Source organism: Mugil cephalus, chromosome 12 (genome assembly GCF_022458985.1).
Source record: "Mugil cephalus isolate CIBA_MC_2020 chromosome 12, CIBA_Mcephalus_1.1, whole genome shotgun sequence".
Lineage (NCBI taxonomy): Eukaryota > Metazoa > Chordata > Actinopteri > Mugiliformes > Mugilidae > Mugil > Mugil cephalus.
In genome coordinates, this window is record NC_061781.1 from 5,388,436 (window position 1) to 5,414,045 (window position 25,610).

A 25,610-nucleotide genomic window follows, 5' to 3' on the forward strand; every position below is an offset into this window, starting at 1 on the left:
GCCATCCACAGCAGAATGCAGCCTCACACAAGCTCACACATAAAAACAGTTTCAGAACTCAAAAAAAAAAAAGATGAATAACAGCACAAGGTGTTGACCTGGCCTCCAAATTAACCTGATCCCAAACTGATCAAGTATCTGTGGGATGATCCACAGAGGCCCCTCCCCTCGACCCATAGGACCAGGTTTGGGGGAAACATCCTGTTACCAGACCCCACAGGACAACCTCAGAAGACCCATGTCCATTCTCTGGTGAGTCACAACCGTTTTGGAGGTACTTGGTTTTAATGTTAAGCTCGATGTGTATGCTGCTTATGTTCACCAGAGGTTTACTGTTTTCCTCTGAGTGCTAATAATCTAATCAATGGGTCTCTTACTATTTTATTAAATTATATTTGTAATAAATTAAAAATAACACAGCGGTGGCATATTTGTTCAACTAGTGGCTAATGACTAGTCGACTTTACTGCTGTACCATGATGTTTTAAGCAGCAAGTCGTAACATCATGGCAACATGGACGCCTCCTGGAAGACCAGTGAGGACCCCAGTGGGTCATTGCATCAAACTAGCAGCAGTTCAAGTCTGTGGTAATACTTTACTTAAGATGAAGCCATGGACATGGAGAATATGTAAGTCAGCCCTGAAATACAACAAATATACTACTGCAATGCCCACACATCTGAAAAGACATCTGCCTGATATATTTCCTGAAATGTATTTCCTGAAATATATCAAGAAATGAAAATGTATTACTCGACACCAAAAGATGTCTTTTATACAAACCATCTGGAACTCTCATATCAGCTACGTTGAGGATTTCAGAAAAGGATTCAGGATTTCTATATTGTACCATCAAGTCCTGGTTAAATTCTGTTCAGAACCGTTAACTTTGCAGCTATACAGCAGGTAAAATAAGTATAGAACACATCACAATTTTTCACAGTAAACATATTTCTAAAGGTACTTTTCACCAGGTCTTGGTAACAACCCAAGTAATCCATACATAGAAAGAAACAAATAAGTTCATAAATTAATTTATGTGTAATAATGTGAAATGACACAGGGGAAAAGTGTTGAACACACTTTTAGCAGCTTTATTTTCCTTCTCTGAAGCCACTTGAGAGTTTCGTTGCCTTTGTGTTTGGGATCATTGTCTTGCTGAAATGTCCACCCTTGTTTCATCATCATTCTGGTAGATGGCAGCAGATCTTTCTCAAGAATGTCTTGGTACATTTTTCCATTCATCCTCCCTTCAATTGTATGAAGTTTGCCAGTACCACATGCAGAAAAACTAAACAGAAATCTAAAATAAAAACCCACACCATGAGGTTCCCACCTCCAAACGTCACTGTCAGCTTGGTTTTTTGGGGTGATGTGCAGTGCATTTTTTCCTCCAAACATGGTGTGTGTTATGGCATCCAAAGAGTTCAAATTTGCTCTCATCTGACCAAATTATGTTCTCCCAGTATTTTACAGGCTAATCCAAATGTTGTGCAGCAGACTTTAAACGAGCTTCAACGTGCTTTTTCTTCAGAAATGGAATCTTGCATACAGGCCATGGCTGTTGAGTGCGTTGCTTATTGTTTTCTTTGAAACAATTGCACCTGCTAATTCCAGGTCTTTCTGAAGCTCTCCATAAGTGGTCCTTGGCTCTTGGACAACTCTTCTGATAATTCTTTTCACTCCTCTGTCAGGAATCTTGTGAGGAGCACCAGGTCGCGGCCGGTTTACGGTCAAATGATGTTCTTTCCACTTCCGGATTATGGTCCCAACATTGCTCACTGGAACGTTCAGAAGTTTAGAAATTCTTCTGCCATCAGAACGTTTTGCAACAATAAGGTTGCAAAAGTCTTGAGAAAGTTCTTTGCTTCTACTCATCGTGAGATTTTCCTTGTGTGACACCTTGGTAATGACACACCTTTTTATAGGCCATCAGTTTGGACTGAACCAGCTGATATTGCTTTCTATGTATGGATTACTTGGGTTATTACCAACACCTGGTGAAAAGCACCTTTAGAAATATGTTTACTATGAAAAATTGTGATGTGTTCAATACTTATTTTACCTGCTGTATGCATATGTGTAGCACATCAATCACTGTTCTTCTCCAGCGGTCAGTATTTCCCTGTATTTACAAATAAATGAAACATAAATATTTTAAATAATACACAGCATTTTTTACCACTCTATAAGGTATTCAAACCTAAAAGGAGGCACGATTCACTGAATTCTGCTTAACAACAAACTATAGATACAGAAAGTGTCATGGCCACGTCCATGCCATCCTGCTGCTCTCCCCTCCCCTCCCTGTTCTTTCCTTACTCCTCCCTAGGGTAGGTCCCGGATGCAACCAACTGCTGCATGGCGCACACCTGTCCTTCATTGGCTCATCGCCACGCAGTTTGAATTCACTGGCTCTCCACTCGCTCATCGTCAGATCTTTACAGTTCACCTCGTGGTAACTATGTTTGGCCTCTGTTCCTAGTTTTTTGAAAGATGTGCTTTTCCTCTGGTGCTCTCCTTTTTGCACTTAGTTTCCTTGCGCTCAGATTCCTTCTTTTTGAAATCAAGTTTGTTTTTCTTCCAGCCCTGTCCAGTTCGCTGTTGCTCTGGAGGCGCTCCCATCTTGGATTCCCTCCTCTCCCTCCTCATCGATCCAGTACCCTGCCATTCTGCTCCTGCTAGCCTTCAGCCTCATCCGTCCACTTCTACTTTCCCTTTCAATAAAACCCCTTTAAAGAACTTGCTCATGCGTCTGCATATTTGGGTCCACTTTATTCCACACGTTACCACAGAAATATCTGGCCAAAGATGGTTCCAAAGCTCTCCAACAAACCATCGCTGGACAAGACGATCTGCTGTGTAAACATGACCAACTACTTTAAAACCTCATGGACAACTCAGTCGCCATCTCAGGGCAAGTATATGACATAACCTCTCAGCACACTGAAACTTTGGCTCAGATCGGGTTCATATTTGGGTCCACCCGTTACCACAGAGGGGGGGAAAAAACAAAACAAAAAAACTTTAATATAAATAGTCTCACATCATTCCACTGGGATTTCTTCTTTTCCTTCTCAAATTTCTTGTACTCTTTCACGTCCCTCATGTAGAGGAGCATCTTGACGAGCATCAGCACCAGAAGACCAATGAGAGCGACTCCCACAATGGCGCCTCCGATAATCGCTGCAAAATTGGGCGGTGGTGGACATTCTGTGGGAGTTAAAGACAGCAGAAAGTTTCACATGATTCCAACACCATAAACATGAAAGAAAAAAACTAGTATATTAGTATGTTATGTAGTATGTGTGCAATACTTTGGATTTGTGACTGCATATAATAACATTTTAACATAGTGCTGAAACAAGAAGAGTGATCTTATATAAAGAGTTTGCCAAGTCTAAATTTTGTTTTCATTAGCAGCCTACCTCTCTGTTTCAAAACTTCAGCTCTGTAGTTATCTTCTCCAACCAACTGGTCCAGCTTAAATTTGATCCAGCATCCCTCACTGTCCTTCTGCTGACACTCCTTGGTTGTTAAGGTGAATTGGTCTACATTCTCTACCTTGGTATTCCTACACTCTGTGCTACAGTTTTTTTCAAAGAGACCGACGACACATTCAATGCAACTCCTGAAAACAAAGTTAAATGAGGCAGTTTAGAATTCTCATTATAAGTCTGCAGTGGAGATACTTTATTCATGGATTTGTAAATTGTTGAATGAAACAATAGATAATAATTTGAAAGTTACAGCAGAATGAATGTGTTAACTTACCACTTGGTCTGACATGGGTCTGGGCAGCCGAGACATGTCTTGCAGAGTGGAGGCTGGTATCCCTCTTTACATATACAGCGGTTACACACACAGGACCCTCTGCCATAACACACTGTGTTGTTTGGGGTACGACAGGCCTCATCAGACTTTTTGCATTGACAGGCACTGCCCTCAAAGCCAGAGTGGCATTTGCATGTTCCACACTCGCAATCACCATTTCCTACAAGTAGTGAGAAACAGAGAGGAAAGTTACTGAGTCATGACATAATTTCTATCCCATATATCCTGTAGTTTCTCTGTGGAGTGGTTGTGTCTAAATATCCACAAGGAGCCACTCAGTCCATGAATAGTAGGGCCAGCAGATCAGGCAGCCCAAGAGCTCCAAGGTCAGACTGACCATATACAGTACTGTGGAAATGTTTTAGGGGAAAAATGCTGTAAACTCAGAGCACTTTCAAAAACATAAAAAATTACTCTTTATTTTTATTAATTTACAAAATGCAAAGTGAGCGAACAAAAGAAAAATCTACATCACATCAATATTTGGTGTTACTACCATTTGCCTTCAAACCCACATCAATCCTTATAGGTACACTTGCACAAAGGCAGGGACTTTGTAGCATCAGCATTCTCTCATTCAGCCTCAAGAGGTAGTCACCAAGCACAGTTTTCCAACAGTCTACAAGGACTTTCCAGTGTTGGGCACTTCGCTTTGCCACAACCAAACGATCTCTTCTCAATAACCCTTACAAAGCCTGGAGCTGTTGAAAAATAAATGATGGTCCCACTAAGCAGAAACCAGATGGTATGGCTTGTTGCTGCAGGATGGTGTGGTAGCCATGCTGCTCCAGTGTTTCTTGCATTTTTAATAAATCACCAACACTCATCAGTAAAACACCATCACACTTCATCAGCCCATGTAAAACCCTCCTCTCACTGTGTCTGACTCTCAAAAAAAAAAAAAAAATCTAAATCTTCCTCAGGTTTCTTAGCCCAAGCAATCCTCTTCTTCGTGTTCTCCGCTACACAGTTGATGTTGAGTTGTGTCTGCAAACTATGAAGAATTTAAATGGCCTCTAATCTGAGGCCATTAACTCTAATGAGTAATTCTACAGCAGAGGTCACTCTGAGGCTTCATAATCTGTGGTGGTCCTCATGAGAGACAGTTTCATCATAGCATTTAACAGATTTCTGGACTGACTGACGTTCATGTGAACGAGAAGGGAAAGAGAAGGGCTGGAAAAAGCTGCCATCAAACCGAAAGGTGGGTACTTTGAAGCATCTAAAATATAAAACATAGTCTGTTTTTTCGTTTACTACATGATCCCGTGTGCGTTCCCTCAGAATTTGTATCTTCAGTATTAATTTACAATGTAGAACATAATACAAATATAGAAAAATAATGAATGTCTCCTCACTTGGTCCCTCAGTGCTCAGTCATATTCTGTTTTATCTTAGGAGTGGGTTAGGGTGGGGTAAGGGTACACTTGGGTAGTGTGCATGTGTATGCTATTTGTCGCGTGCGTGTGTTTGTGTGTGTGAATGAGCTTCTGGTGCATGGGGGTTGGGGGTGTTTGTTTTTAATGTAAAGGACTTCCAGGACAAAGTTTGATTGGAAAATGATGCAACCGTACCTCCACATTGCTTATTCTGGAACTTTTCACAGTGGTCATTGTCACACTCGCAGAATTCACCATAGATGCTGCTTCCACTCTCCGTGTTGTGGCACTGGCACCTGCCACATACACAGTCCCCTCGACCCTCACACTCCGTGCCGTTATTTCTCTGGCAGGAAGCTCGCAGAGAGGTTTCGTCTTTATCACCAATGACACATTCACAGAACTGACCAATGAAACCGGCATTGCAACTGAATAAGGACAAGTTAAGAAGATGAAGGTTTGTTAGATCACTCTCTGTGAGCTACATCTTTTAACAGAATGTACAATCATATTTTTCAGTCATCCACACACCCTTTGAAGATTCTATATTTCTCTTTGTAAACAGGAAAAACAAACTCATTTTAAAAGTGCTGGAAAGAGCTAGACCTGCTATTCCTTCATGAATACTGAGGAATCTTATATTATTCTTTGAATATTATTCCACAGGAAAATCTAGGCTGTGTAAAGGTGGTGTTATTTTCTGCAACACAAATACTAAAAAAAAAACTAAGTATGGACCTGTGTAACGTCATCAGCTGTTTTATTTGTTCAAAATTGTATCATCTTACTATAAGGTGTAGCATTTTGAGGTTGTTCTTATATCAAACTAACAGGTTAGACTAGATAGAGAATGTAAGTCCCAAAATTCAACCTTGATGACAAATCAACTGATGTGAGTTTGTTACAAAAATCAAATCAAAACAAGTTTGCCCTCTAATTACTATGGCTATAAGAATTTAGCAGGCCATAAGTAATACAGGACACTTACAATATGCTGATGAAATTAGTAGAACAATAGAAATACTATTAACAATTAACTCCATTTTGTCCAAAATAATTTCTGTAACTCATGAGCTTAATATTTTTGGTATCAGTATTTCTTACACTACTTACACAATAAGAACTAACTTTACTGTGTAGTTTTCAGGAACCCAGTGGTTGTGGAAAAAGACTTATTATATTATAAATTTATCTATTCCAAATCAAATTTAGGCAAAAATCACCATACACATACAGTCATTGAGTAGGAGGGAAATACTTACCTGCAAATACCACAGATGATGCTTCCCTTGTGACTGCAATGTTGGTGAGCTTTGTCTTCTGAGTTTTCACATGGACACTTGCAGTTGGTAGATAAAGTCACTGTCAGTGTGTCTTTAAATCCCAGTGGTCTGATGGTGAAAGACTTATCCTCTATACATGAGTCTACAGTTACAGTAACGTCAAAATGTATCTGGAAAAGAGATTTCAAAATGGAGTCAGACAATTTTTCAAGAATGAAAAACAACATGAAAAATCCGAGGCACAATATTCTGATTTTGTAATTGCATATTCTCAGTAGGTGTTGGTTTCAACAAGGCGTGTGCCTCATCATTTATTCTGTTTTGTAACAAAACTGTTTTGGTTTTGCTTGAATTAGCAAATAAAGATCTAGAGCAGAGGTGTTAAACTTGTTTTAGTTCAGGGCCACATTCAGCCCAATCTGATCTTAAAGGACCAGAAACATAATCGCATAACAACCTAGAAATAATGACAATGTTTTCCTTTGTTTTAGTGCAGAAAAAATACATTATGATAATGTTTACATTTGATGAATTATCCTCTTGCAAAACATTTCATGAACAACCTGAAAATTCTCAAGTAAAATAAATTAAATTTTGGTGCAATGCTGCCATCTACAGTTCAGTTCTGGGTCTCATTGCTGTGTTATGTCAGAAGATCTAAAAGAGTCTGACAGTGGATTAATTGTGAATAGCAGTTACTTTTATCAAAAACTTGCAATTAATTTCTCAATTCTTTGCACAAATTCATCCCACCGCTCACATTGGACCTTCTGGTGTGCCGGCTTTGGCTCATGAACCATATGTTCGCCACCCTTGGTCTACAGCATGCACTGGAATGATTTAGAATCTTTTCTGAAGAGCTGGTGTCTGAGCTACATTATCTAGTCTGTGGTCACCAGACCTGGATCAGGATATGCAGATCTACACAATAAATGAATGACTATACAATACAATCAAGCACTTGAAACTGAAATGAATATAATAATAGCTGTGAGTGTTTTCTGAACTTTATGAACAACAATGTCAACACTGACCATTTGAGCCTCATGCACATTGTTACAAACTCCTCTGCTGTCTCCTGCTGGTCCTGGATTATCACATATTGGGGTGTAGACAACTCTTACATTGTCAGGAAGACTGTCATGAGTCACGGTTTCTTTAGAGGACAAACTCTGCCATAAAAATCAGTAAGAAATAATGCATTAATCACAATACAGATTTCAAAGATGCATTTGCCTTCAAATGGAGAAAGGTGGCAAACTGATGCACCATGAAAGGCCAACTTACATTGTAGGCTCTCTGAATCAACTGAACAACATTTTTGGAATCTGATGACAGGACTCCCACTTCAGATTTTGGAATAATTTTGGAGAGTTTCTATGAAAAAACATGGAAATGAAATATGAATCTGAATTTTAATGCAATGTTTCCTTTGTAATTTGTACCAAAATGAATGAATTTAATTTACCTTATACACAATCTCCACATTTTCTGTCACTGCAAATATTGGCTGAATATTGTGCTTTTTCAACGCCATAGCAAGTTGTCCAACAGATGGGTAGTCCTGCAAATAATGATCAGTAAAATCTTTCAAACATTGCTGACAGCGCTTACATAATGAGAGGAGTAAAAATCACTGAACCAATCTGTCATGATTCCACACATACCATCTCACTGCCTTTGACATAAAGATCATTTTCCATATGACACTGTTCATCATTGGGTTCCAGTATTCCAGCCAATTTTCCATCTCCAGCCATGTGGAATCCAGCATCAGTGGTCAGCACAATAAGCCGAGTGCTGCTGTTTCTCCAACCAATTTTATCCTAAACAAAAATATGCACAGAGTAATATTTTTATGATAGAAATATTAATTGTCTCTGACTCTTTAACAGGGAACACTGAGAACAACTGAGTGTGTCAGGACATTGGAAGAAATATTACTAACTCTTTATAAGGTCAAGTTTGGATTCCTTGTCTTCCTTACAACACATATTTACACATTTATCTGTTTGGACTGGTCCTTACCCCACATACAGCAGCCTGCATCATGGCATCCAGACTCCCTTCAGGAGAGTCAAGGTTCCCAGAAATGAACTGAGCTGCCACTTTCCTTTCAAACTCCGTCTCCTTTGATGTCATACTGAGCACATGTCTGTAGCCAAAGGCAGCCTGACACTGCTGGTCATTCTCATCACATGGCTTCGCCAATTTTTCCTTGTTGGTGTTGGTGTAAGGAAGGACTGTCTTATCAACAAAGGCACCAAATCCTGTAATTATAACAAGCTACAGCTTTACTCGTTGCTTTTATTTATAATATGAACTTGTGAAGTGTCTAACTTACTGTCACACCACAGAGCATTTTTTTATTACGTGCTCTAAACTGAAGACACTGGTAATTGTGGATTTAACTCTCGATGTTCGACAGTAGGAAACTTTGAGAACCCTAAAGTTATTGAGTGATATGTAAAAGACAACAAATAGATGGTCCATGTTATTAGAGTAAGACCACCACCATCTTACCTATTTGAGCATGCCGAGTGATTCTTTTCAGAGCAGCAAAAAGATCATTGCCGAGTTCTTTGATTTTCTGCAAATCATCTTTCATGGAGTAAGAGAAGTCCATCAGGTAGTAGAGGTCCACTGGATAACCCTCAACTCTCTTAAAAGAAACACGGAAGGTTTGTGGAAGCCCTGTGAACACAGAAATGAAAGAAATTCAACTAGAGCTGTTACCATGGTCATCAAGTGGAACAATAGGAAAATGATTTAAATTCAGTGTGATAATTGTCAATTAAAACCAGACAGATTAAACTAATAGAGAATATTAAAAACCTTTGATTGTTTGATTTTTACAAAATATCAGTGTTTTCCCCCAAATGCAGAGACTGGCAGTGACATGGAAACAAACACAGTCTGCAGATCAAAGTTTAACATTAACTGATTGCACAAACCCGGACGCAGCTGCAGGTTAATTTTCTGAGGACTCATCTGGACTGGTTCTTCATTCTCAAAAGACGTAGACAGAGAATCACTCTTGGTAATGTCTTGAGAGTTCACAGGAGAGATGATTTCTTCATCGTCGCAGCCCTTTTGTCTCAACTGGTCTTTGGTGTCACAGCGCACTGCTTCCTGCTCTCCTGGTTTGGTGAAATTCTGCAATAAATAAAGACAACAACAGAGCATTATTCAAGCTAAATATATGATGTGCTTTTAACATCTTGCCGTGTGTTCAAGCAACACAGCTCAAGAAACATCAGCAGAACTACATGTAAAATAAAGTAGTCTGTATAAAAATGGAACAGCTCCTCTAAAGTGAAGCCAAAGTAAGTAGAGCTTCTCCTGGTGACAGGCTGCTGTGTGGGTCATAAGCTCCATATTAGTGGATGGGACTTGGCCCAAAGTAAAACCTTAAAATATACATCAAAATTTTTTTTTCAAGGAGGTTTCTGTCATTTTAGGTAGTTAGTATAATACTGGTGCACATTGAAGTTTCAAGATGAATTTTCTTTAGTTATTTGACATTATAGAAACAGTATGTGACATCATCATCATCCTGTAAGACCATGAGAGTTGAAAAAAATAAATGGGCACAGCGTACAATCCAATATTTCTAGTAGTGTAGGTTGAGCAGAGCACAGTATTAATTAAACATATTAAACAAAAACATCTGGAGGAAGTGTGGTCAGGTCATCAATATCCCAGCTCCCTGTCACATGCATGACCGCATTGTCCACGTCAATGCTATGATTGAAACACCGCAGTCAGAGGCAGTTATGTGCATGAGCAATGTGGACAGCATCTTTTAAGGGGCAACACGAGTAGCACGAGGTCCCAGGCAGGGCCCAACCCTGGCGTCCTTTTGGCAACTCTCGATGCAAGGATGAGCAGAGAGTTGACCTGTCTGTCACCAGGGGACCAATCCTACCAACCACCACTCAAAGTATTGCTGGGAGCCAAACTGAGAGTAGCTACATAGATAAGATAAGATAAGATAAGATAAGATAAGATAAGATAAGATAAGATAAGATAAGATAAGATAAGATAAGATAAGATACACATATGGGTGGACTAAAAAGAATATAATATAAAAGAATATAAGAATACACAAATATCAAAAATATATAAGAAAGCATAATTACAACAAACAAGGCAGTGTTCACGTAAAGTGTGTATGCTTATAAATATAAATGTACGTATATGTTCACACAAATGTATGTATATGATGCAGACAGTGCAAAAAACAAACTGCAGGTATATAAACGAAATATAAATGGCATATATACATGTAGTTAAGATTGAGAGGAGAATTGCAGTATATGTAAGAGATATTGCACATAATTGCACATATGTAGTTGTGGGTCTACTGGGAGCAGATCTGGTTGCAGAGTCTGACAGCAGAGAGGAGGAAGGACCTGCATCTCAATAGAGACTATACAAAACCCACATTTACATATGCAGCCCACGCCCCTACATTGATCATGGTCATGACTCCGTAACCCCCACCCCTTTCTATTGATGTATCCGTATAAATGTGGTACATTTCCAGTGTTCTGGGTCGGTTTACCTTCCCAGACCTAACCTCTGTGTCTGTAAGCTCACCGTATACCGGTATACCAATAAACACTCCACTACAGCAAACTTTGAAACAAGGAGCTTGAGTGTTTTTCTTCAACACTACTCAGTAGAGGACCAGACTTCAGAGGGTAATCTCACCCACCATTCAACCTAGAACCACCATTGACTACAGTTAATATAATCAGTTTAAATGATTATGATTTAATACAAATGTAAGAGGAAAAACCTTTAGAGTCTGTAGTATAAGACATGAATTGAGTAAACATCCTACAGGTTTATGAAGAAAATTAGCATTGTTGTGGTTGAAGTATGAGTTTCACAAAGTTCTCAAAACAAAACCTCTCTCAAATAAAAACTAATTTATGAAGTTACTATGAAAATATTAATATCTGTGTATGGCCCATACAGATCTTTGGTTATACTGAGTGTGTCTGAATGGTGTCTTTCGAGTCAAAGCCAGTTGTGTTAATATGAAGCCTGCAGCAGGATGAGGTGTGATATCATCAGCTAGTAAAGAAGCTGATGGTGGCCTGTTGTGTGTAATCAGCCTGAAGTCACGTTATTGACCAACGGTGGACAAATCAGTACCATCTTGTATTTCATTTACATAAACTTTCTCTCTCACCAGCTTTTGGCACCATGCACAGAACGGCCCAGATTTGATACAGTCACTGCAGGAGTTGACGACTGACTTTGTGCAGGTTTGTTGTTGTTGACACAGCGCTGCAAAGAAAATCACAAACCTGAACAACATGATCACACATTCAAATAAACCTTTTAGTATCTCTATAGATTGGACAAATAAATCTTTTTAATATGTCTATAGATTGGTAGGGATGGGGGGCTCAATGTCAGAATCCTTAAGGCTTAAGAATTTCTGGTTTAGAATAAGTGAGAATAAATAATCACTGAGCCTGAACATCCTTTGAACAGTCACATCTTTCCACTGATGGATTAATTACAGATTTATTCATTTGCAATTGAATTATCTAACTTCTACATTTTAAAACTTACCATTCTGCTCCATCATGAGGAGCAGAAGTAACAGCAAACGACGATCCATGACCTGGTGACAAAACAACACATTTTTGCAGCCATTAACCAGCAGATGAGTAAAATCATGATATTAGATATTACATAAAGGTCAACAATGAAGCAATCACTTTTAATTTAAAATGCTCCTCCTAAAAATACATGGAATATGTTAAATTATTTCCTATTATTACAATATTTGCATCATTTACTAGTGTACCCAATGTTTTTTGCGAGCAAGTGTGTGCACACTTAGATGTCATTTGTTCTCTGCATTTAACCCACCCAAATGAGCTCACAGCACATCTCAGGCAGCATCCTGGATAAAAGCCAAGGCTGAATATGGTGAGACGGCACTGAAGACTTATTATACTTTGTGAATATTTTCATTGAAAGCTTACAAAAATAAAAAAAGACATTTTTACTAAGGTATAACAGCTGCAACAAACTATTACATATTTTTTTCAAGTAATGCATCGATCCGAGTAGTCTATTAATTATGTGATTAACTTGCTACTAAATAATAAACATAATCATTACAATTTGTCTTTCAACCTCTTATTTGTGCTGTATCTTGTTGCAGGAAAACAGCCAGTTGATATTTGTGAGTTGTAATGTCACATACCAACATTTTATTGGACGTCATATTGGACTGTGCATCAGACCTAGGGTGGGTCTTAATTCTAACAAGGTCACCAATCACATAGGAGGCCTGATGCCGTCTCTAAAAACACAATAATCTTTTTGTCTGTTGTGCCTGCAGTCAAGCACTGCTCTGGCATCTCTGGGTGCAGCACATCAGGGTACGGCACACCAGGCTCATCCACAACGTCGCTGGAAGGGTGTGATATGAGGTCAAGTGGGGTGTCCAGCACCCGACCATACAGCATCATGGAGGGGCTGAGGCCTGTGCTTTCATGTGGGGCCGTACGCAGAGCAGAGCAGATTTGTGACAAGTATTTATCCCACATTGTGTGTTTCTCCCCAACACTGGCAGGTATGGCAGTTCTGACAGTCTGGTTCACACGTTCTGTTGAGTTTGTTTGGTAAGCAGTGGTAAGCCTGTGCACAGATCGCAGGGTAGAAACAACATGCTCAAACAATTCACTGACAAAGGGTGAACCTCTGTCACAGATTAGGTAGGTTGGGGCACCATGTCTGGAAAACATTTTACCGACAAACTTGATGCTGCCACCCACTGCCACCTGTGCTGTTGCCTCTCTAACTGCACACACCTCAATCCATTTAGAAAAGTAGTCAACAAAGACCAGCAAGTGGGTGTTACCAGATACAGTTTGGGGCAATGGGCTGACAAAATCCATTCCTTCATACTCCCAGGGCTTTTGGGGCAAAATAGGAACCATGAGACCAACTGGTTTCCTCCAGCTCGGTTTTGTGATCTGACAGACTGAGCAGGATGGGACATACCAATTGACATCTGCTGCCATCTTGGGCCAAAACAAACCTGAACAGCAACCTTTGGTTTGAAAAACCAAGGTGAACTGCTGTGGGGTGGTCATGATAATGGGAGAGCAAGGTGCCATGGATTGATGTGGGGGCATAAAGCTTCAGTTCTTTCAGAGGATGCAAACTACACATGGCTTTTGGGTCTGAGTAGTAAATCAGACTGTCATGAACAATAAACTGTGGGGATTGTTTTTGTCTGAGTCAGTATGCAGATTCGCCTCCACATCTCTGAGAAGCTGCCTGATGTCGGGGTCATTCTTCTGCAGCTGTTTCAGTTGTGAGCTATCTGCTAAAAGCAGGTGTGGGGGACATATCCAATACTCTAATCATCACCAAAGTCCCATCCACCTACTGGTTTTTATGGAAAATAATTAAGTTTTTTTTTTTGTAAAAAAAACAAAACAAAACAATAAAATACTTTGGCTCAGTAGACTGGCTGAACGTTGCTTAAATGCACTGCTCCTGTCCTGTTCAACTAGCAGCAGGTTGTAAGTAGCATTACAAACAGATGGAGTGACAGCGGGGACAGTCAATCTCATGGGAAACCGCGGGAGCCTATTGGAGAGCAATATTTAGGTTAGAGGCTGGACTTTTAGCAAAGACCAGTCTTTGTGGTCCATAATTATTAACTCAACATTATGGACATGGACATTTTTGGATATTAACAGGGAAGTGTCCCTATCATCCTTGTCCAATTCTACGCCTCTGTTCGCTCCCTGCTCTCGCTCCGAGTTTTCTGGATTACACTCTGTGATTACACTCTGTTTGATTCCATGGTTTGTCGTGCTGGTTGCACTAAAGACTATAGTGTGCCCTTTATCAAGCCGGTCTCAACACACACAAACATTCAAATTAGACAAATAAATTGTCATACCTTTAGATTTCGGGCGTTGCGTGTTCCCACTTGTGTGCCAAGATCAACGAGCTGACCCTTATCCAGTCCCTTTGTGGTTGCCAGTTATATCGTCTGCGAGACTGACCCTGTTGGCTCTAAATTTCTCCAGTTACTATTAGAAATTACATAAAAGTCAAGAAACCAGACGGAAGCCACAGACTTGTGCTTCCTTACAGGTTTAGTGGTACTTTATTTCTCACAGCCAAGTGCACTAGACAAAGTGAAACTGGAACAACCCAACGACAAGCATCTGGGGTGTAGTTTATATAGTCTTGGTGTGTGTGAACGTGTGTTTATTTAGCTCTGTTCACTGTTGGACTTGTTCTTGGTGATAGCGTCAACACTTTCCTGTTTTTGACACATTTGGTTTTATGCCCAGAAAAGGTCACATGGTGTTCCTGGTGTGTGAGCCGATTCCTGGCCCATTATTTTCAGTGTTCCCATACAACCTATTTACTGTATATCTGTCTATCCATATATGCATATAGGCATATGTAATTTCTCCAACATCAACCAACCCGGTATATACATATACAGACACATATAAGCACACTCACACTCACACCCAAATACACACTAAAAGCTGTTGAGAGACATGGCAGGACACTGAAGCTCGAGGTAAGGAGGAGCTACCGTTCAGTAAATAATTGCATGTAATGTCTTTTGTCAATGCAAAACTTGGGGCCCGCCACACCTAAATGTGGAGTGCCCAACCACCCAGGCAGTAGGGACCTAAGGGACTGTACCTCCATGCCCATGCCCCAAGTATTAACATAAATAAAAATAAATATGATAAAATCAGGAAAATTTTAAATCAAGTGTGATAAAATAGAATTATGAAGAATTAAAATCATGTAAAAGCCTGATTAGGAAGATGAGTTTTAAACCTCATTTTAGAAGTAGCAACAGTCTCTGTGACCCTGGGGCTCTCCTGCAGGCTGTCCCACAGCTGGGAGCCATAATAACTGAATGCTGCCTCTCTGTGTGCCTTACATCTATCTCTTGTAAAATTTATCATGTCATCCATGCCCGAAAGTTTGTCTTTGCTTTGAGTGAGTCTGGTTTGGCTAAATATGTGAGATTGTTAAGTTTTTGGCAGTAATAGCACACGGTTTCCTTACTTAGAAGTCACTATAATGAACATGGAATCAGTGCCAAAACTGTGTTGGTTTTTCTTGCCACCGTTGTCTCAGTGCTGGCTCTAGGTGTTTCAGGCTGTGGTTTCTGTAAAAAGCCTTTTTATTGTTGTAGACACTATAAATTAATTAAAGAATAAGAATAAAACGCCATGAGAAGGGGTGAGGGTCAGCTAATGCTTTATTTTTGACAATAACAAGAGACCCTACCATGTGTTCATCTCCACAAGAACACAGCAGAATGGTAGAGGTGGGATCAAACAGGAGACTGGCTGAATGTCACTTGGTAAACTGTGTGTAAGCAGCCAAGCTCAGGCACAGTTTAGCTGTGGCTCATTATGACACATCAGTCTGGTCTAATTCAGCATGCAGCTGCATTTTAACACATGCAAGTCCTAGTTCAAACCATTCTAACCCACCAGCTTTTCAAATGCTAAGTGACAGATTGATTGGTGACCGACATGATGGCCTGGAGAAGTTTATTCACCTGTAAGGAGCAGGCATCAGGTTAGGACTATGCAATCTTTAACAACCAAAACACAATCGAGGAAAAACGAAAAACAAATATAACCAGCTTTGTGTTAAAATTCTAAAGGTGTTACCTCAGCTTACAGTATACCCCATCAACAGATGAGCTATACGGGCTCCTGGTGTGCATCCATCTTGGTGGAAATCTAGCAGCTCCAGCAGCTGCAAGCATTTTGATGGAATATTTCTTAAAGAAAAACATGTACATTCTTCTTGATGAGGTTCAGATTACAAGATCTTCAGGTCAAATCTTTCAGTTTGTTTCTTGCACAGAATTTGAAATAATCACATCAGCCAGTAGGAATATATTAAAGAATAATCAGCTATGATCAAAACCCAAAAGAAATGCTGTTGTTGCCTTTCATAGTCACAGGATTTTCAACCTGCTGCAATCTCAGCCATTATAAACACAAAATAGTATAGTATAGCAGTCCAGGGGTGTAAGTCTAGGACACGGTAAAAGGAAAAAGGAAACAGAAAGAACTGCTGAAAATGGAGCAGAGATCTTAGGCCTTGTTCAGACCTTGCATTAATATCCTGGGCCGTCTGATCACCAGTGGCCTGTGTTCACACCTGACACTGATGCAGCTTCACATGCGTCCCCAGCCAGCTCTTCAGATCCAATCTCAGTTGTGCACTCTGTATAAATAAACACCGATATCATTCGGGGTGTAGAAGAATATTTTAAGGCCGCTGTCTGTAATGGATCTCTGCCGCAGTTTCAGAACCATAAACGGAGCAGCAGTGCAAGGTCTGAACGCGGCCCAAGTCTTCTCTCTCTAAGACTAAACAAATTAACAGCAGGACAGCGAAAGGAAGCGAGATCCACTGGTTTGAAGTTCTCTACATTTGCTGGGTGGAGTTCCCATTCCAGGTGTTGTTGTCGTCTTCGCTGTCCTCCTGAGTCCTCAGCCTACAAACTTGGCCATCTTTCTTGAAGTCCTTAGTCCGACTCTCTAAAGTGTGCTTGGAGAGTGATTCTCTGGAAAAATGAGAAAAATGAAATAAAGTAAATTAATAACTTCTTTGTTTGATTACAAAGTTTTGCGTATGGTCCAACAATCTTGGTTTAAGAGTCAACGTAACACCAGACCACTTACAACCCATTTCCAAAAAACTGGGATGTTGTGTAAAACAAAACAAAAAATAAAAACAGAAAGCCATAAGTTGCTAATAAGTTACGATATTATCATTTAATCTCTGACATTTAACACTGATGATAAATGATTAATTTATGAATTAAATATTCAAGTATTTACAAACCACGTATTAAGACGTCATTAGGACCGGTCTAAATAATAAGCTGTATAAATGTACATTCAAATAGTTTATGAATTGTTTCCTTATACCTTTGAAAGGAACCACTAATACTAAGTGTGTTAATCGATGGTTTACACGAGTGTATGATTCATGATTAATTCAGGTAGTTAGAAACCATGTAGTAGTTGCTAGTAACCTATTTGTTCAAGTTTTCCAGACGGAAAAGTAGCACCTCACCTCTTTGCTTTGTTGGAGGATGATGCTGAGTTGATGACAGAGCCGGATTCCTGGGACGGGCCTCTGGATGCTGCTGCTGCTGTAGTAGGCGGTGGACTCGAAAACAGGAAGGAGCTGAGGAATCTCCAAACAGCCAGCAGAGGGTAGAGGAGCGAGCCCAGAAGTGCCCAAATATTCCCCCCGGACGACTGGACCGTGTTTGCCGGCCTACCAGACTGATAAAGAAAGAGAGAGAGAGAGAGAGAGAGAAGGCCTCGTCAGGTCCAGGACCTCATTAAAACATGACGGCTAGGGCTGCGTATTGTTTACATTTCATCAATTCTCATTCCAGTTACGCTTAGTGATTCTGGTCAACACAAAAATGAACCCGACTGGCTCAACTAGCGTTTGGCAGTGACTGACTGCAGGTTATGGCGTTTATGTCCCACAGTACTCTGAAAGATCCTTTACTGTGAGCACTGGGAATGATCCTTTCCACCCCTGTATCCTCTGTGATGAAGCCTCTAAGATCATGATCAGGAAGTCTTTTCTTGAAAACAAATACTGTGCAAGTTGTTGTGATCTGGATCAAAGGTGGAATGCTGGGATGTGGACACTAATTTACTCACTGGCAAAAGCACAACAGAAGCACTTGAAGTCAGTTCCAGCTCCAGCAGAGTCTTGTTCAGGTCTTCACTGGTGAACTCTCGCCGAGGGAACATAGTTGCCAAGGTAAACTTCACATAGCGGCTTCCCACTTCCTGAAGCAGAAGAAGCACAAAACAATTCCCTGTGACTCTTTGTGAAGAGAGACAGCACTGGGAGGTACACTTCAAAATGTTCAATGACATCATTCAAAGATTATTTGAAATCTATGTGTGATTGTCTTTATTTCAATGGACACACTCCAATGGCCTAATACAAAATGCCATCACGTATTTGACATAAATTATTACTTTTCATGGCAAAATGTCTGCTGACATTCCACCAGAAAGACAAACACTAAACAGGTCACTTTTAACAGATTTACATTTCAATAACCTTAAATATGCGCCATCTACAGTTATTCCTTCAAACGGATTATATCGCCTGCTGAAATCCTCTTAAAGTAGCATAGAAAAAAAAATTATTGGTGGTAATTTTTGGCAAACCTGAACAGCATAGTCCTGAACCTCCTGCAATCTGCTGAGAGCGGGGAACTGGTTGGTGAAGGACGAGCCATCTGGGAGGCGGAACTGTATCCTTGCGATGGTACTGGTCATACATGCACATGATGAGACACAGGATAAAAAGAGAGGAACAATACTGAGGGTTCAATGTGGAATATTACAACAGATCCAACATCCAAGACATTTTTTCAACGGCACACGATCTAACGGTCCATTGTGACCAATGTAACGATCATCCCTGCAGTACAGTATGACTGGTAGCATTCACAAACCCAAACACACCAGCCTAACCTGCCAAACAACACGAGTGTCATTTGACTGGCTCCACCAGCTCCACGGTGAGTGGATGGGACTTGGGTCCCACCCCGAAAAATCTAGTGGAATTAAAGCAGCGTCTATCATAAAATTCTGCTGCATGTTCCCGTTCCTTGACTCATTTTCCTGTGCCCAGGGGGCAGATTTGAACGATGTTGACAATGCTTAGGCCAAACAGAAGAGAAATTAAGCATATATCACAATGTTGTGACATGTCTTTGTCTATACGTATCTGAACCATTTATGACCTGTGAAGCTATCAACTCCTTTATACCAGTGGCCCATTTACCTCCTCTCCCTGACTAATGCCTCCTTCCTGGTCTTCTGTTCTTCCTCTCTGGCCTGCAGTAGGGCCTGCTTGGCAGCCTTATCGTCTTCCTGGGTCTTGGCATAGCGGGCTGCTCTATCAGCTCGGTCCTGCAGAACACCAGAACAAAGGTCAAGAGGCTCCAGTTAAAGAAGAGCTGTGAGGGTTTTATGTATAGGAAGTATGTACACTGCTACCACTCATTACACTACATGGTATATATATTATACCATTCATTGAATATATTATATCTATATGATTGATGCCAAAGACACTGAGGATATACTACTACTGTATATGGTGCTTCAAAATACATGGCAGCACACATGAATATATGTATGAATGAATAAGTCAATAAATACACAAACAAACAAACAAAAAAACCTCAAAAATGCAGGAATAGACATCACTGGGCTTGGAACTACCTGAACAGTAAATGAGAAAACATTCTCAGTCTTGGATTGTGGCATCCCGTTAAGTCAGGTGTGTCCAAACTACAGTCAGTTGGGTTCATTTTTAATTGAGCTGTAGCAAATTCATATTACACATTATGTAATATGGTCCTCATAGGGGGCATGAGGATTGGATGGAGCAGTTGGATGCTGCTACTTTTCTGTGCATTTGAGAAAACAAATCCAACCTTAGAACCTTTGATCCAAACTTTTAAAATGAGAGCCCAATGGATGTTCTGCCAAATAACAAGATCCAACCATATTAGCTCACTTTTAAACAGAGCCAAAAAAAAAGCCTTTGTGAATGTGTTTTTTTACGTATCAACTAGCAGCTTTTTTTCCCCACTTCCTCTACTTTAAATAGAGACTAAAATAAGGTTACCATGGCAATCTGCTGTTTGACCCTCTCTCTGGCAGCCTTCTCCTCTGCCTTCTCTCTGTTTCTTTCCTCCAAGAGAGGCTTGGTCTTGTCTTCTTCCTGTTTCCTCTTGAAGTCCTGCATGTTTTTCCCCAGCTTCCGCCGCTCCATTTCCTTTTTGATCTCACTCTGACACAGAATGAAACAGAAACAGAAACAGAAACAGTTACAGTTAGGTCAGGGGTGGAGTGGGCTGAATGAATCGTACATTCCATCAGTCAGGATTCACACTATGAAAAAGACTCAAAGACAACGTTAAATAAGACATTTTACAGAGATGGAACAACAAAACGAATCAGCCATGAAAAAGGAAACAAAAACACCTGATCTGAGAAATGAGGCTGTGTAGAAAAAAACAAACAAACTGTAACTGTACCAAAATCCAGTTGGGGACATATTTCAAATAATAGGTCATACCCTGGCTGCATATATATATAATATAGTGTATTTTCCCCTTTGGCGTCATGATGGTTTCCAGTCTTATGTGATGCTTATGTGATTCTTCCATATCTTATTTGGGGGGATGTCATGTATCTCAGTTTCCAGTTCCTCCTCAGTTAATCAGTAGTTCCTATATATGCATTGACACTTGACATGCAGTCTGTCTAAGTCTGTTATTATAAGGCCAGGCCCAGGTATGTTTTTGCCTAAAAACATGTTTTTTCACAAAACTTCCATATTAACATTTTTCTAACTGTAAAATATTATAAGCGCTCACCTTATTGAGTACAATGTAGGGAATATAAGACACAAAACATTTTAAAACCAGTCTTTATTCAGCAATTTTAAAACAAACACATTTTCTTAATTAATGGAAGAAAAAGGTTCAAAAATAAAAATACACAGGCATACCACTGATACTTAGGCATCAGCTTGAAAAAAAAAAAAATATAAAAAGCAAACAAAGAACCTAAGCTTAACGACACTGTTATTGTTTTGTTTTATTTTAATAATCAGTATTGTTTGTGGCATGCCTGATATTTATCCTCCATCTTTTAAGAAAGTCCTCTACGAATGTGAAACACTGTGGTCACCAGGCTGTTTTGGGGTTTGCTTTATAGAGACCATAGTCTTCTTTCCTGAAGAAGGCCAGTTCTGTTTCGTTAGCTGAAAGGACAAACACAAACATGTTAAAAGTCTGATAACTCACAGCAGCACATAAATACTGTACAGATTATTTACCTGGAAACTCTTTATTTTTGGACTTATACAAAGACATTTGCAGACAGACTGACAACCCACAGTTCTTACACGTAGTATTTTCACATCTCACAGATATTTATCAACTTCAGTAATCATACTGGGTTCATTAATCCAAACCTACATGGAGGATACATAAAGGATCTCTTCACAAAACCACAGGTCTACTAATCATCGCCACACTAAAGCTATTTGCATATTGATCATTTCTAAATTAGTATTTCTATCATATCTCAATATTATAATTCAGAAATGTATCCAATAACTATCTCAGACCTTGGCCAACCCCAACACCTCCACAGGTGGGTGGTGGCTCAACACATCGCTCCTGGCAGAACAAGATTTCAACAACATCCATTCTAAAGAGGGAGAAAAAAATCCTCCTCAGTTCAAAGAGAAAAAGATTGAACTATATGCTACTAAAATGGTATATGTCTAGCTAATCGCTAGACAAAAACTTTGTTGACTGTTACAATCAGATAACATATCCAGCACTGAAGACATCGACGCTTTCCAAAACTATCTTAAGAACAAGTTACTGCATTAGATCAGCCTATAACCTCTGAAGAACTAAGGAATGCCTTCTTCTCCATGTCTAAAAATTCCCCGGCCCAAATGACTACCCGACTGAGTTCTATAACACTGCTGGCAACTCATATATCTTCTTTTTATCAGAATGGTGAATGAAATCAAATCATCAGGAACCATACCCACGCACATAAACACAGCCCTCATCTCATTTTTACTTACCAACGCCAGCAGCGCTAAGGGTCTGGCCATTGTGTAGAATCAGCTTTTCATCATCATCTAAGCTCATGACCAACTCGTTAGTCTGAAAAAACAAACACATACTAGTAAACAGTGTCATCTTTTATTTCAGACAATGTTAATAGTAGTGGTAATTTCTTTTAATTCACATCCAAAGTGCTTAATGCCACAATTACATCATATCAATACATCAAGTTGTTGTCCTGAATGAAATTATCCTGATTCTGAGCTTTGTTTGAGCTTAGCTGGACAAATGACTAAAATCTCCTCTTCTTTGTGTGGTTATCTCCTGGAAGATGCGTTCACACTGGCTCCAATCTCAATCGGGTCTTCAATGAAAGGGCACTTTATCATTTCCTCAACAGCTGATTGGCCGGTGTGTGGAGCCTTTTATTGGATTCAGATAAATCCTGAAAGTTACCCTGGCCCGAAGCAGGTTAGTGGTTCTGAGTAAGTAACCATGGTAACATATCTCGATAAGAATGAAGCCAGGTTCGCGATACCAGAAACCCAGGGTTAACCCTGAAGTTACCTCGCTAAGTCTGTAACCCTGCTTCGTGACACAGGCCTCAGGTCTCATATGCAGCAAAAACAAACCCAATTGAAAACATTACCATGTGTAATGAATGGGATAAGTGCCTGCTGTGTTTCTTCATCTCCAACATGACGTTCGGGACTAGCGTGAATTCTGATTTTTTGATTAATTTTTGTGCAAAAGTGTAGGAAATACTGAAAGATGCAAATAATTTTAGGTGGCACTGTATATTGTGGTTATATTTAATTTCGATTTCCATACTTTCAACAAAACACATTATTGACATGTGCAGGTTCTTTTGTTAATTTATGATATTTGTAAAACTATGAATGACTTTAACTTTACCCACATTGTTGCTATGACACCATTCAAAAGCATCACAAGTCATTAGCCTTCCTTAGCATTTTCCTACTAAATTAAAAGCTGCATACCAGAAGACACTTTTTAATCTCTGATTCTTAAACTGAGACGCTTGGGGACACCTTCCTACACACACGACATGTTTCTAACCCTGCAATGTCACATTTCAGATAGATACCTTTGCTCTATGAGCTTGGTGGATAATCTTCATTGTGTCTGAAAATATAAGAATATGGAATCAAATGGATGCAGATCATGTCAAGCATAAATACAATAAGCATGTTTCTGGAAAGGAGGAGGAAGTCCTGGTCTTGTTGCCACATCTGGAAGAAATTAAGATATGTCAGCACCAGACTTGCTGAGGTAAACACCGGTTTCTCGATGAATAACTGAGGATCATGAACACCAATGGTATACAGATTCCTTTAAAGCGTCTTTGGAGAATGAAAAATAAACCACAAAAACGGCAACAGTATTCAGTTATATTTAAATATTCTATTTGTACATGACTTGTTTATATATATATGAGTATTCTGTGTAATAATATAGAAACAATAAGTAATAATAGTAAAGTATATAATAATTTATAGTAATAATATAGAAACTATATTTCACAGCTCTGTATATTTTCATTAACTTCGCGTTGGAGTGATGGAAAACATTAAACTCCAGTGTTGTATCTAAACTTGACTCTGTCTGTTATTCAAGAGGCCAGATAATGAAGCAGCTCTATGCTTAATCTTCCTCAGTGACTGAATGAAATGATCTGTCTCTATACTGAACTTGGTGCAATGAAGTTTTACATGCTCAACTGTTTCTGATAGGTTGCAGTGTGCACTTTCCTGTTGGGTGTTCCTGGTGACTCTTATACAAAGAGCATCATTTAGGCCCACATGACCGATTCTAAGTAGGAGTTGAACAACTTTTTAAAGCTGACTAACATGAAGTCAAAGTGCAGTCGACATATGATTTGAGTACATTTGGTCTTGAAGTCAGTTTATTTCAAGATTTCACATCAGTAGGAAGACTCTCAACACAATACACAGTCTAAGTGGTGCTCAGTATTGTGATGTCAGTATATCATCCACAACTATTATTGTTGTATCACATACAAGGTGATGTAACCCTCAGACATAGTCATCAAACACTGATCAGTCACAACTTTAAAACCATTGACGACCCAGGGTTCAGACCAGGAAGTATAGTTTCAGTCTTACACACTTCTCTACTGTTTCTCTCGGTCTGTCTCACACCTCAATTCCTCCATCTGCATAGATATTGTTCTTCTGTACACTTCCCTTGGACATTTGGATTTCTTCTTTTCATTCTCAAATATCTTGTACTCTTTATTCATGTAGTTAACCAATATGAAGAACGCCACCGTCAGAATGCCAATGAAAACCACCCCTGCAGCGGAGCCTCCGATAATCGCTGCAACATGGGGTGGATCTGGACATTCTGTGGGAGGTAAAAACAACAGAAGGTTTCACATGATTCCAACATCATGAACGTGAAAGAAAAAGGTTAGTATGTTAATGTCCAATACTTTTGATTTGTGACACATATAATGAAGTTCTAACACGGTGCTGTGATCTTATATAAAGAGTTTGCCAAGTCTGAATTTTCTGTTATTTCATTAGCAGCTTACCTCTCTGTTCCAAAACTTCAGCTCTGTAGTTATCTTCTCCAACCAACTGGTCCAGCTTAAATTTGATCCAGCATCCCTCACTGTCCTTCCGCTGACACTCCTTGGTTGTTAAGGTGAATTGGTCTACCTTCTTTACCTTGGTATTCCTACACTCTGTGCTACAGTTTTTTTCAAAGGGACCGGAGCCAAAGCCGAGACATTCAATGCAATTCCTGAAAACAAAGTTAAATGAGGTAGTTTAGAGTTCTCATTATAAGTCTGCAGTGGAGATACTTTATTTATTTATGTATTTGTGAATTTTTGAATCAAACTATAAATAACAATTTGAAAGTGACAGCAGAATGAATGCGTTAACTTACAGCTTGGTCTGACATGGGTCTGGGCAGCCGAGACATGTCTTGCAGAGTGGAGGCTGGTATCCCTCTTTACATTCACAGCGGTTACACACACAGGACCCTCTGCCATAACACACTGTGTTGTCTGAGGTACGACAGGCCTCATCAGACTTTTTGCATTGACAGGCACTGCCCTCAAAGCCAGAGTAACAGTCGCATGTTCCACATTTGCAATCACCATTTCCTACAAGTAATGAGAAACAGAGAGGAAAGTCACTGAGTCATGAAAGAATTTCTATCCCATATATCCTGTAGTTTCTCTGTGGAGTGGTTGTGTCTAAATATCCACAAGGACCCACTCAGTCCATGAATAGAAGAGCCAGCAGATCAGGCAGCCCAAGAGCTCCAGGGTCAGACTGACCATATACAGTACTGTGGAAATGTTTTAGGGGAAAAATGCTGTAAAGTAAGAATACTTTAAAAAATATACAAAA

The 25,610-nt window shown here is 39.7% G+C and overlaps 2 protein-coding genes and 1 long non-coding RNA gene across 6 annotated transcripts in view; all 3 read right to left on the minus strand.

The window, feature by feature from the left end:
* The window catches only part of LOC125017420 (integrin beta-2-like), a 41,296-nt gene that overhangs the window by 1,048 nt on the left and 14,638 nt on the right, over positions 1–25,610 (minus strand). Inside the window, exons 1-15 of one of the 3 annotated variants that reach the window (XM_047600555.1) lie at positions 14,449–14,695; positions 12,090–12,141; positions 11,701–11,798; positions 9,452–9,653; positions 9,021–9,191; positions 8,526–8,767; positions 8,165–8,323; positions 7,966–8,061; positions 7,785–7,874; positions 7,532–7,669; positions 6,477–6,667; positions 5,410–5,642; positions 3,776–3,995; positions 3,430–3,632; positions 3,048–3,214 (exon numbers count right to left, since the gene is read on the minus strand). In XM_047600555.1, coding sequence (XP_047456511.1) covers positions 3,048–3,214; positions 3,430–3,632; positions 3,776–3,995; positions 5,410–5,642; positions 6,477–6,667; positions 7,532–7,669; positions 7,785–7,874; positions 7,966–8,061; positions 8,165–8,323; positions 8,526–8,767; positions 9,021–9,191; positions 9,452–9,653; positions 11,701–11,798; positions 12,090–12,138 — 2,259 coding nt within the window. In that variant the 5' untranslated portion in view covers positions 12,139–12,141; positions 14,449–14,695. Of the gene's footprint in view, positions 1–3,047; positions 3,215–3,429; positions 3,633–3,775; positions 3,996–5,409; positions 5,643–6,476; positions 6,668–7,531; positions 7,670–7,784; positions 7,875–7,965; positions 8,062–8,164; positions 8,324–8,525; positions 8,768–9,020; positions 9,192–9,451; positions 9,654–11,700; positions 11,799–12,089; positions 12,142–14,448; positions 14,696–24,112; positions 24,592–24,781; positions 24,994–25,140; positions 25,361–25,610 lie in introns of those variants that run through there. The other 2 variants (XM_047600556.1, XM_047600553.1) reach the window with 2 other exon arrangements.
* Positions 15,769–20,685, minus strand: LOC125017518 (UBX domain-containing protein 4-like). The gene is made up of 7 exons (XM_047600790.1): positions 20,647–20,685; positions 20,235–20,399; positions 19,383–19,510; positions 18,761–18,863; positions 18,239–18,370; positions 17,631–17,845; positions 15,769–17,115 (listed from the first exon to the last, which is right to left on the minus strand). The coding sequence occupies exons 1-7, from the start codon at positions 20,683–20,685 to the stop codon at positions 16,977–16,979; spliced, it is 921 nt and encodes a 306-aa protein (XP_047456746.1). The 3' UTR covers positions 15,769–16,976.
* On the minus strand, positions 21,026–23,335 carry LOC125017425. 2 transcript variants are annotated; one of them, XR_007113839.1, is made up of 3 exons: positions 23,312–23,335; positions 22,221–22,302; positions 21,026–21,377 (listed from the first exon to the last, which is right to left on the minus strand). It is a non-coding gene; the product is annotated as an uncharacterized LOC125017425 (long non-coding RNA). The 2 variants fall into 2 exon arrangements; XR_007113840.1 differs by having other exon boundaries at positions 23,284–23,317.